Source organism: Lepisosteus platostomus, chromosome 1 (genome assembly GCF_059453375.1).
Source record: "Lepisosteus platostomus isolate fLepPlt1 chromosome 1, fLepPlt1.hap1, whole genome shotgun sequence".
Taxonomy (NCBI): domain Eukaryota; kingdom Metazoa; phylum Chordata; class Actinopteri; order Semionotiformes; family Lepisosteidae; genus Lepisosteus; species Lepisosteus platostomus.
The window spans coordinates 66,958,153-66,970,170 of NC_142611.1; the positions used below are offsets into that span (position 1 = coordinate 66,958,153).

Genomic DNA, 12,018 nt, shown 5'->3' on the forward strand with positions numbered 1-12,018 from the left:
CATCTTCCACAGGGGTGGGATAGTGGCTCTATGGCTAAGGATCTGTGCCTGTGGCTGGAAGGTTGCCGGTTCAAATCCCGCAGCTGGCAGAGTAATCCTACTCCGTTGGGCCCCTGAGCAAGGCCCTTAACCCCAACTGCTACGGGGCGTTATATAAATGGCTAACCCTCAGGCTTCTCTCCCTGTCCGTGTGTCTCATGGAGAGCAAGCTGGGGTATGCGAAAAGACAAATCCCTAATACAAGAAATTGTATATGGCCAATAAAGTGATCTTATCTGATCATCTCATGGTAGCAAGCAGCAGCATCCACAGGAAATCCTGTGGCAACCCAAGGGCAATCCAGTGTCAGTCTACACGAGACAGCTGCTGTAATGTTGCCTTTACCGTTCTTTGCCTTTGTGCATAGATCTTGTACTGCACATGTATCTCCCTGCCAAGACCGCCGTTTTAAACATGACCAGGTTCTGCAAATCACGCCCCTCCGATACGATAATGTACAAGTACGGGACTCGGAGATCCTTAAACCTGTGGTGCTGGAGGAGGGAGTGGCTCAATCTGAAAAGGCCTGCATCCAGAGTGCAGGCTGAGCCCTACAAGGCAGAAATAGCCCTGGGGTTCAGTGGAGGCTCTCGTCACAAGCTGGGTGCTTTACTCACAAGACCACATGACCCTTTTCCATGGATAATTAGGTTAGAGCGACCACATTCCCCTAAACTCCAAATGGGACACGTGGTCATCTGCTCCTCCCTCACAGCCACTTAACCCCTTTCCGCTCTCTTTTGCCCCAGGAGAGCCCCAGACGTCTCATATCTCTGTACGCACTCCCTCTCCTTGCCAGAGGGCAGCCAGCTTAATCTTATATTAGAAGCAGACGTCACGAGACAGAGTCCACGAAGAGCTCTCACAAACCCCGTGACCTCGCAGGCTCCCAGAACACGCCGGCGACCAACCCGCCGGGCAGAAACACCAAAAGAATGCGGCCGAGCGAGAAACGAAACGCTGGTGCTCCTGGAAGAACGCCCATCATAACATCGCGCTCAACCGCACTGTGGAGATGATGGCCAGGCTAGGTCGCAGGTCCTCCTTTATCTTCTTACCTAGTTTCTTTCCATTTTAACTCACGAGTACAGTTGTCATCGGAGATGTCATCCTACCCCAAGAGACGCTCTTCATTCATGGGAGGAGAAGCGCCTGAACTAACCGCCTGGACGGGGCTCACGGCAAAACAACCGGCCTCATGGGGCCTGAGGGGCTTCGTATACACAATGAGACATTTCTGCAAGGAAGAGTGAAGCAGCACAGAACGGGCAGTGGGACCTCTCAGTACATGTATAATACTAACTCCTAGCATCTGCATACAGCTTTCCATCCCAGATCTCTTTGCACACAGGAGGGACCCACCACAGTCCCAGCTATACTGTGCCACAGTCCCACACCAGGCAGATCGGGGGGAGGAGTGAAAAATAACTGCAGATTGCAAAAGGCCAGAGCAGAATATTGCCAGGGCTTCTGGGATAACCCTACTCTTACAACATGTGTGATCTGTGCGACCAGGTATACGGGGCCTTCTAAAATCACAGTGTCTCAGCACACTGGGTTAATGGAGTGGCAACTGTGCTTCAGAGGGAAGAGCACCACCTACTGGTCCCCACCAACACCACTTTCAGCAGCAACAGGAGGTCACTCATGCTACAGTTTATCTGCGGAGATCTCGCAAGGCCAGGCTATGAGGCCGTGTCACTCCTGTCATTTCACAGGGGACAAGCTATTCAAGAGGACGGAGGAGAATCGGAACACTGCGAGTAACCAGGGTGGCAGTTTCAGCAGTGCTTGGATTAACAGTTTCTCATGCTGCTAGGACGTGACAGGAGGTGCTGGAATTTGACCCTAAATATCAGGAACAGATAAGATGTCACAACTATGGAAGATTAGCAGACACTATAGAAGAGATAAGAAAAGTTAAATGTGATGTAGGCTAAATTTAGGACAAACACATTGGTTGGTGACCACTGGACACATTTTGGGGCAGTGGACAGATCACTCTTATTACTCACAGCACTTAGGAAAAATCCATATTTCAGCAGTAGACGTTAAACCCTTAAAGATCACTGCTGAGCTCCCCCTGCTCAGCAGTGCCAATGGGCTTTCTCAAGTTCATGGAATGTCAATTGACCTTTGATATAGAGATAAGGAAACAGCCCCTGGAGGTGTGATTCTGACTGGCGAAGATTTATAAACTGATCACAGAACTGCACTATTGATCTTTCGGTGTAAAAAAAACAGCCGCATTTTGCCCAATCAATCTCGTTACACCAGTATCGCCCAGGCTGATGAAGTCTGCACAAAGTTCAGTGGTTCAAAACCCAGGCACATCTTGCGTAAAGCACAGCACTGAGTCCCAAGTTCCCAAGACGGTAGATCTAATCCAAGTTGGAAGCAAAAGCTTTGCTGTAAAATGTGATCTCAACATTCATGGAAGCAGATAACTGAATTTGTAAAGGAGCAAGTAAAGGCTTATTCCATGCTGAAGAGAGAAAAGAAACAACAGCCGAAGAAGGCTCCACATCTGAAAAGGTTGTTTCTTTCCTCTTACCTTTACTTGCCCCTTTGCAGCCTACGCATGCTGAAGCAGCTCCCTACTTGAACTGACTCGGGTTGTGCTGCATGCCGTTAACCCACCCGGTTATGTGAACAGTCTAATGAAGGAGCAGACACAAATGCAGTCCCTTTATCTTGTAATGACCCAAACCACGAGGAAGCCCCGATTTGTGGAAGAAGAGCCAGCTGTGTATCCAGATTGCACTCACCCCGCTAGTTCAGCGCACAGTAGCACAGCAGAGAGTACTGCGCCCTGACTGCTCTGGAAGGAGGCCGAGGAGCTGCGATCCTGCCAGCGGAAATCACACCTGCGCTGCTCCAAATCGCCCGACAGGGACCAGTTGGTGCAGAGAGAACCGGGACCGACACCCCCTCAGGAGAGACTGCAGCACTGGCCACAGGGCTGGCTCACCGCAGAGAGCGTCTCGTCCCCTGGTGAGGGTGGACGGTGTACCGGAGGCACGGCAAGGGCCACGACTGCCAGCTTCCAGGAGACAACCGATTCTTTTGGGGAACCGTTTGCAAAGTAACACAACGGAGCCACTGCGCTGACGGCCATGTTGCACTGTGCAATGAAACACTTGTTTATATTTTGTTTTGACAGCATGGTGAGGCTCAGGACGACAGTCCAAACAGACCCAGGAACCCTCAGCAGCCCCCAAGATGGGTCTCAGAAGGTCCAAAGGCTCTTTTTTAGCAGTCATTCGGTCACCCCCGTCAGAGCATCGCGGTGTCCAGCCTGGAACAGCCAAAGGATCCGCTCACTCTTTTATTCTTGCGAAGCAAAAACATGACTCATACTTGGCTTAATCAATCAATTACTTGGCCTATTTGATTAATTAAGTCAAGGCAACATTATACAAAGCTCACCTCGTTAGCTCCCGAGATCTCTTTATAAAGCCCACAGGACTGCCTCCAACATAAATTGAAGTCAGCTGGATACCGTGCTTCCTTTAACTCACCCATGCCCTCGGGCTCATCATCAATAACGTCCGCAGAGCCCACCAGACGCATTTCTTTTTAAACCTGATCTGTCCCCAATACTGCAAAACGAAGCACGAGCCCACAGGTTGGCCGGAGACACTCACAGAGAGACAGGCACTTCAGAGACACTCACATACCCCCATCCCCCTAACCCAGCACACTCACACACAGATAAGCCCACAGACCTGCGATGACCCAGCTGTGCAGAGACAGACGGGAAACCCCACACAGTGGGCACTGATGTGCCTCCCCACGCTTTCTGACAGCAGCTTGACTCACGCTTGATTCAAACAACTGCACAGCCCTGCAAAATGTCAGAGGAGCTCTTAAAAAAGGGCAAGCTGCATGTGGTAAAGCACCAAAGGACAAAAGGAAACAGATGTGTCTGCAACAGTCATGGAAGACTGCTCTTGGGCATTATACAGGGCCACCGGTCTCTATACGGCGCAGAGAGCCCTGTCCTGCAGGGCGGCTGGTCTCTATACGGACACATGAGAGACACATGGCAGGACCCAGAGACAAATTTCTGCAGTGTTTTTTGGGAGTGTGTGATCGCTTCAATACAACATGACTCTAGGCTAAACAAGTGTAAAAAGAAATCCATTATATAATAAGAGGCATTAAACATGCCTATTTTATGTATTACAAACGCTTTAATACTAACTGATTGCAAGTCCAAGGCCTCTCTGTATAAACTGACAGCATACAAACTCGAAAGGCTACAATGGAAGTTATTCTTGTTATAAACCCCCCACTTTATAATCACCAGTTGCTTTATTTGAGGCTCTCTGGCACGGACTCCTGCACGCACTCAGGAGAGACGGGAACACACAGCCGGGCTCCTGCGGCACCCCGCAGTGGCGCAGTCCCCGGTCCCGCAGCCTGAGGGCACCACTGGGCCTGACAGGAGAGGGCACGCCGACCAAAGAAGCAGCGCATCTCTCGCCGTCGCCGCAGACCAGCTTGAGACCCAACGGGGTCACAGAGGTGGGCGGTTCGCCGAAAAGCCAGAGGATCCCATTCACTGGATCGGACACATTCCCCAGTCATTCGTCCTCCCCATCCCCAACTCCGGCAGCCAGGGCGGCCCAGCACACCCGAGCCCTGGCGTTTACCCAGGTGACTTCAAAACCCTCATGCTCACCTACAAGGCTCTGCATGGCTTGGCACCTCACTACCCGTCTGAGCTACTACCCTCCCTTTTCTAATTCTGGTCTCATATCTGTCCCCCAAGCCCGTCTACACTCTATGGGTGACGGGGCCTTCTCCTGTTATGTCCCCAAGCTCTGGAACTCTCTCCCCAAGGATATCACAGAGTCACCTTCTCTAAACTCCTTCAAATCCAGACTCCAAACCTTCTTCTTTCAAAGAGCCTTTCCTTAACTGGTCCTGTTCTTTACCCCTCTGCTCCTACAGTGTTCAGGACCCGTATCTACTATCACCTCTCATCGTGTATTCTAGTTGTGCATTTTTTTTTGTTGGTGTTGTCATTCTGTAAAGCGCTTTGAGAAGCCACCCCTAAAGGCGCTATATATAAAAAAAAAATATTATACCCTGACTTGGGGCAGCTTGCTTTCCATGCCCCTTGCCTCCAGCCCACGCGCACCTCCAGCACTCTGACCCTCGCAGGAGATTGCGATTCCCAGCACAGAATCGGCACCCGACTCCCTGTAATCGTCCCTCAAGAAGAAGCAGCCCTCCCCGGCAGTCAAACTACAAACTGTCCCGTTTTCAGCTCTGCTCCCCTGCTGCTAGGTTGTGCGCGTTCTGCATCCGGTGCAGCGATTCCTCAGACCTCCTCCTTGATACAGGAGGGCAGGCAGGACCCCCTCTCTCCCCCTCCTCCACGCTGTCCCGCAGAGCCGTCCAAGTCGGGACGCTCCATCATCCATTTTTAAACGCGGCTCAGACTGGGGATGAGCGGAAACAAAGGGCTCCCTGCCCCTTGATTAATAAATGAAGGAGCCGGTGAGTGAAGGGAAATGATACACGTTCCCGGGCCGCTGCTCGAAAACAGGCTGCGCGGAGTCTGGGCCTTGTGCTGCCTGTACAGAGGAGGGCTTTGAGTGAGCTGCGCGCTCCGGGCGCACGCGGGCCAGAGCTCGCCTGCCAAGGAGGCAGATGGGAACCGTGTGGCAGTGAGGAAAACAATCTCGGTCTGCGCCCTGCTGCTCAGACTGCAAGGTCTCCCTTTGCGCGAATGAATGATAGGTTATTTACATGTGGGGAAGCTTTTCTGAGCTTCCCCACATGTAAATAACCTTTATATCTTGGAACCCGAGTCACTTTTTCTAGGCGACTCATTGTCCTATAGACGCACCACACTCATCAGCCCTGAAAGATACACAAGTCGAATACTTTTTCGCTGGCTAATAAAAATCTATGCGCACACAGGCAGCCATGAGGCTTTTTTTGTGACCTAAATTTCAATTTAAACCAAAACTACCATTTCCTCCAGGTTTTTGTAGAGAAGGGGACAAATAACAGCATCTTTGTAAAGAGTCAAGTTTAACTCACTTCCTTTCTGAGTTGAAAATATGTAGGTGATCTGAGGGTGCCATAATTACAGAACTATCTTTGGCCTGGTTTTTTGATGTAACTCCGGGCCTATCAGCTAAGGAAGGGGCGTGTGTTTAACCTAATTAAGAGGTATCAATTATCCTCTGAAGCCTAAGGCTCTGTAGGACCAGGACACCCGCAGGATTGAAGACTGGAGAGGGACTTTACAATACGCTCCCCTACCCCCTGATCAAAAAGAATAATATTGTCAAGATTTTCTGGGGACGGGAGCAAATCCACAAGGATTCAACCATTCTGCTGATCTGCTGGCCCACATCTCTTTGACAGCACTCCCTCGCTAATGCGTTGTTAATCACCGCGAGAGCCTGCTGGGAGCACTTCCGATGATCTCCAGCCACAGCTGCTGGGGCCACAGGTGCTGGTCTCCAGGAAGAGTTTGCGCTCTCCTGCCATTTCGGGGTTTCTGCCTCAGCACAACAAATGGCGGACAGCGCAAGCTGGCTGCTGGGGAGCTCCACTGCCACCCCAGTAGAAACAAAACAGGAAGACCCCAGCACAGGGATCACAACTGCGTGATCACTTCCAGACCTGGGAGAGACGATAAGCAACGTGCCCCAGCCCATTCCAGTTCTCAGGTCGGAATTGTGTCATTCCAGAGAAGGACTTCTCTGATCGCATCATCCCTGACAAATTGCAAAGCTGAGAGGTTGCAAACCATGGCACTGGAACAGAAAAGGAATGCAGCAAAACAACAAAAGCAAGCAACACCCAAGGCCTAGTCATCCACACAATAGGTGCAAACCCAGGCTCTTCATCTGTGGAGATTTCCACTGCAAACTGTAATGAAGCTTTACCAGAAGCAATTAGTTCACATGCATTTCAAAGAGGGAACCAAAAATAACTGAACTACTTGTCATCAAGGCAAAAATAAATCCGTCACTGCAGCGTTGCGGCCCTTGGCTCCCCTAACTTCCACCCCTGGGGTGGGAGCAGGGAGGACCCCTGGCCATCGACTGCGTTGGCCATACAGTCACCTCCTGCAGCGTCAAACTCATCTTTCCACCTTTTCTAGGACTAGGACCCATGTCTGCTCTCTACAGCACTGAGCATATGTTGCTCCTCCAGCTCACCCCACAGCTGCATCTGAAGCTCAGGAAGAACTCAGTGCCTTCAGTGTCTCTACAGGCCTTACCAGGGCCAGACTCCAGCCAGGCCTAACCGGCCTTATCAGGGCCAGACTCCAGCTGGGCCTTACCGGCCAGGGCCAGGCTCCACCCGGCTCTTCTACACAAGGTCATTCTTGCTCTTGGCCAAACCGGTTAGCTTGCAAAGAGAGCTCAGCTGGCTCCTTTCCACCTACTCCACTCTTAAAAGCAGCACTTTAAAAAACGAGTGGTGCTTATTTTTTGGATAAACCCCTTTTCCTCCCATTTTGTTAAAAAAAAAGGGGCTGCCACCTGGCAGGGCTCAGATAGAGGCCCCTCGTTCGGCTCCAGGTCCCGCGCGCGTCGTGATGTCGTCACGCCAACACTGGTGCACTTCCTCATCCCGGAACGTCCTGCCAGATTACTAGAGCCATTTGTGCGCAGATTAGCAGGAGAGGTCTTACAAATGACACACCAGTGTAACGGGCTGATTGGAGACAAGTCATTATGGGGGAGGGACATCACCCCAAGCACATCAGAGGAAAGTCTCTGACTCACAAAATGAAAGTGGATTATCGTCCGCCTGCAAGCAATCAATTTACCTGATCTTGTGCGAAGCTGATTTGCATGCTTAACGACTTGCCAATCAGATACAAACCAGGAATCAAAAGGCTGCTGAGGGCTGTTTCAACTGCTGGACAGGAACCATAACAGAGGGACATTTTGTGTTTGCAACAGTGAGCCTTCTGCAGTACTGACGCAAGAGCAGCTCTGAACAGCACAGAAGACAGACGGGTAGAAACTGCAACCCCAAAGACCCATGAGGGTCTCCCAGAAAAAAAAAAAAGATGTGGGGGGATTCTTGCTTCCCATAGCTGGAAATCTGAAATCTAAACATCTTTCAAAATCTGAAGGATGACATCACCGGGGGTCTCCACACGCCCGATCCAGGGTTTTAGGGATTCTGCTTGCTCATCTGTAACTCCTGAATGCACCCATCAAAAAAAAAAGAAAGCTTTAGGACTGCAAACATCCAAACACATCATTTTGCTCCAGCTGCACTGCTGCAGGCAGAAGACGGAGACGTTGTACATTTCCAGGCAAAGCAGAGAGGTTTTGTGACCTCGTTCCCACATAAATCACTATCAAAACTATTTACTTGAACTGGTCTCCACAGCAGAGAGCATCAGTTCTGTGGAGAGCGCTCATAGGGTGGTCAAAGAATAGGTTTGGAAAAAACTGAAATGTACTGAGTAGCACAGGGCGAGAGGGGAAAAAAATACAAAAAGAAGAAAACGAGTGGGGACACCATCCATTTTGACACCTGGCAAGTGAAATTTAACGCAGAGAAGTGCAAAGTGCTGCAGGCAGATAGTGAGAAAATACATTTTGACTGCAAGGTGGGTGGAAGCGAGCGAGCTGAAGGAATTCACGAAAGGCAGCAGTGTGGCGCAGAGGTCTGGTTACCGGATAGCTGCGGGTTCAAATCTCACCAGAAAAGCTGAAAAGACCACCAGAGGCTGTTCCTGGTCTAGAAAAGCTCACCAGCAGAGGCTGATCTTTCCGCGACAGTTAAAGAGGTTTGAACCATCACAGGAAACAGTGACCCTTTCCTACAGATGGGTCATGGAGAGCATGTTGACCTTCTCCATCCCTGTGCGGTTTGGCAACACTTTTGCCCGGGACAAGAAGCCGCTAGAGAGAGTAGAGTATTTCACCTCCAAAGCTGGAGGACTCACCCCACCTCTCCAGACTGAAACACAAAGCTCTCAAGGTCCTCCCAGACCCTTCCCAGCCTTCCCCAGCCTCTGCTCACTTGCCTCCCCACTGGTAGGCGGCTCAGGTCTATCAGGAGCAGGACTACCAGGCTCCCGAACAGCACCACCTAGAGTCTGTGATTTGAATAAACTCTGCACTTTCAAGGCTGAAAATTTTGGATGGCTCAGTGTTAATCTCTCTCTCACTGCTAGTTATTGTATTACTGATGTGCGTTTAGGACGGTTTGTGAATTTGTCAGGTGGATGCTGTCTGTTACTGGCTTTATGTTGAATATTTGTATTGTATATCTTTTATATGTATGAGCTCACCAAACCAAATTCCATACAATGCGTTGTTACGGCAATAGAAGTATTGGACTGAAAACCCAGATGGAGCACTGGGGTTGTACCCTGAAGGAAGATGCTCCACTCAGTAAGATAGCCAGATGTTTAAATGGGGACAAATGTCAGTCACTTGAGACAAAAGCATCAGCTAAATTATTGCTAATAAGAATGAAAAGCAGTCATTCAATTCCAGTCTGTAATCACCAAAAGGCAATGTTTGTAAGTGGAGGGGTGTTACTCTTGTGTGCTGGATCAATTCCACTCTGATTTTGTTCAACCTGTGGGCATCCCCAAAGTTCCTCTAATTCAACCAAGGAAGCAGGTTCTCTCCTCTCCCTGGTCTGTGCAGTGGAGCTGCTGTGCATCTTCCAGGTGGGGGCTGAACTGCAGCGGTGTGTGTCTGGCAGTGCATCTTCACCGATATCTATAGAGCTTTGAAATCCTTCGAGATAAAAATCACATTGTAGATGCAACCATGACAAATGACCATTTGGACAAAGGTGCTGTAGGAGATGTAACAGGTCACAGCGCCAAGCAGTAGCAGTCTTGCTTGGATCACCACGGCCTCGTGCTTTACAAACATGCTCTGCAAGGAGAAAGAGTGGCACCAATCTTGTCGATGCATTTACTCAGGCGAGGACGTGTGTATTATGGCAGGGGGTCCCCAACCCTGAGCTTGGAACCCCAACACTCCTGCTGGTCTTGGTCCTAGGTCAGTTCCGAGTCACACAACTGAACCCTTACAGTGGGATTAATCAGAACTCTTCGATTAATTTCACACTTTCCATGTTCAAGAAACGTATCCCTTTTAACAAAGGCGCAGAGTTTTCTGGTTTTAAAAATAATCAAGATTTCATGTTCCAAACAGCTCCCCCTACAAACATTTTTACTGCCTGTGTGACATTTTGGTGCACCTCCAAAAAATAAAGCTACGTTTGTGCGGAGTTCTTCAAAGAGTTCACTGATGGTTTTAAGTAAAAAGCAAAGCGCTGACAAGTTAAGAGTCAAAACAACACATTAATGTCTTCAGCAAGGGACGCTTTCCTGCAGACTTACAGACAGTTTTAAAGGACGGATAATTCACCAGAGACTAGTTTCCACAGTTTACATAACTCAGACAACTCTGCGAAACGTTAATTAATTACCGGTTACCATATTCACACACGGTCCTAGGCGAAGAATGCTGCCCAGCGTGGGATTCAAATTCTGAGGGAAAGTTATCGTCCTTGTGTACACAAATTTGACCACCCATATTTTAAGTATTAAAACCTGCGGCCTGCCTCCTACACACCCCCCAACGACATAAACACAACCAACACACAATCAATTACGGAGATCACAAGACCGTCTGAGCGCAGATACTGTAGCTGTGCTGTACTGCTTCCTCTACTCGCCAGCAATGTGGTATCCATTTAACTTAATGAAAAGCTTTCCTTATTTGAAAAAAAAGGAAAACTACTATTATGGTCAAACCCGATGTCACATTCACTCAGGTCACGGGGTAGGTACTGGGTTTGACATTGGGATTGTTTAGCCTCTCGATACCAACACCTAATGCTAAAGGTATAAGAAGATTAAGAAAATTATTGCTTTGTTGTTGTTTTTTTAGAAACGTCCTTACAGGCAGCGACTAGGCTATAAAAGAACCGGGGGAGCTGAGGACTGGTAACGCTCGACTCACGGCACCGGCGCAGAGCCGGCAGCGGGAGACGGCCAGGCAGGCGTTAAGGCGCTTCGTGAATAGGAGTTACGTTACCCAGGTACGTCAGCATCCAGTCACAACGCCGCACCGCGGGACAAATGTAAAGATTGATTTAGCAAAAGCGTTAACTCCCCCCAGAAACTTAATTTCATCTCTCGGCGGAGAAACAGCAGCCCCCAGCCACTTCAAATGAGGAGAGGCTCACCCTCCGCGAGTTTTTGGAAAGACGGGTTTATTGGGTAAACTAAAAGGAAGATAGCGTTCACTTATAAACAGCAGCACCAGCAACAACAACAACAACAAAAACAACCTAAACATGTCGAGGGCAGTACCCCTTAAGAAAAGTTGAACTGAAGAGTTTTTAACCGCAGCGCTTCGCTTTGGGAAACGAGACGTGCTGCGCTTGCCAGACCATGTCAGAGCTCTCCGGTAACAACCCATATTTCGTAATTCGTCCTCCCGAGCTAGTCCAGTTTGATAAAGTGACATGTACCAGTGGGTTCCTATACTGCCCCGGCTACGTTTATAGCTGAGATTATAAAACACGGACGGGGAGTGGAGAGAAGAGGAGGAGGGGGAGAGAGAAAGTTAGTAGGTACCTCTCAAACAACAGCCTGACCGCGAAGATCCCCAGGGCCAGCGGTAAGGCAGACAGCACATGTCCGGCTTTGGGGTACTCCACTCCGGGGTCGGGGTCCGCCAGGTCTGCCCAGGTCACATTGTGTGGAAGCCAGAACCGTTCGTTCCAGAACCAGGCTGAGAGAGCAGCCATGTTGGGGAAGAAGGGAGCGACTGAGAGAAAAGGAAGGGAGGGAAAAAAAAATTCGCCGCCCCTTCTCGGTGTAGGCACGGATGAGCAAAGCTCCCCAAGCGCGAACTGTTGAGGAAGTCAGCTCTGCCTTTTCCACGCCCCACCCCCAGACGGCTGTGTAAAGCCGCCAACCCCTCCTCTCCTCTCCTCGTCTCC

The 12,018-nt window shown here is 49.9% G+C and overlaps 1 protein-coding gene across 2 annotated transcripts in view; it reads right to left on the reverse strand.

Annotated features, from left to right (window-relative positions):
- Window positions 1-12,018, reverse strand: part of cers5 (ceramide synthase 5) — a 33,015-nt gene extending 20,997 nt beyond the window's left edge. Inside the window, exon 1 of one of the 2 annotated variants that reach the window (XR_015939197.1) lies at window positions 11,651-12,018. Coding sequence is in view for 1 of the 2 variants with exons in the window: in XM_088633751.1 (XP_088489877.1) it covers window positions 11,651-11,823 (173 nt within the window). In the remaining variant the exon portion in view is untranslated. The remainder of the gene's footprint in view (window positions 1-11,650) is intronic. The other variant, XM_088633751.1, reaches the window with a different exon arrangement.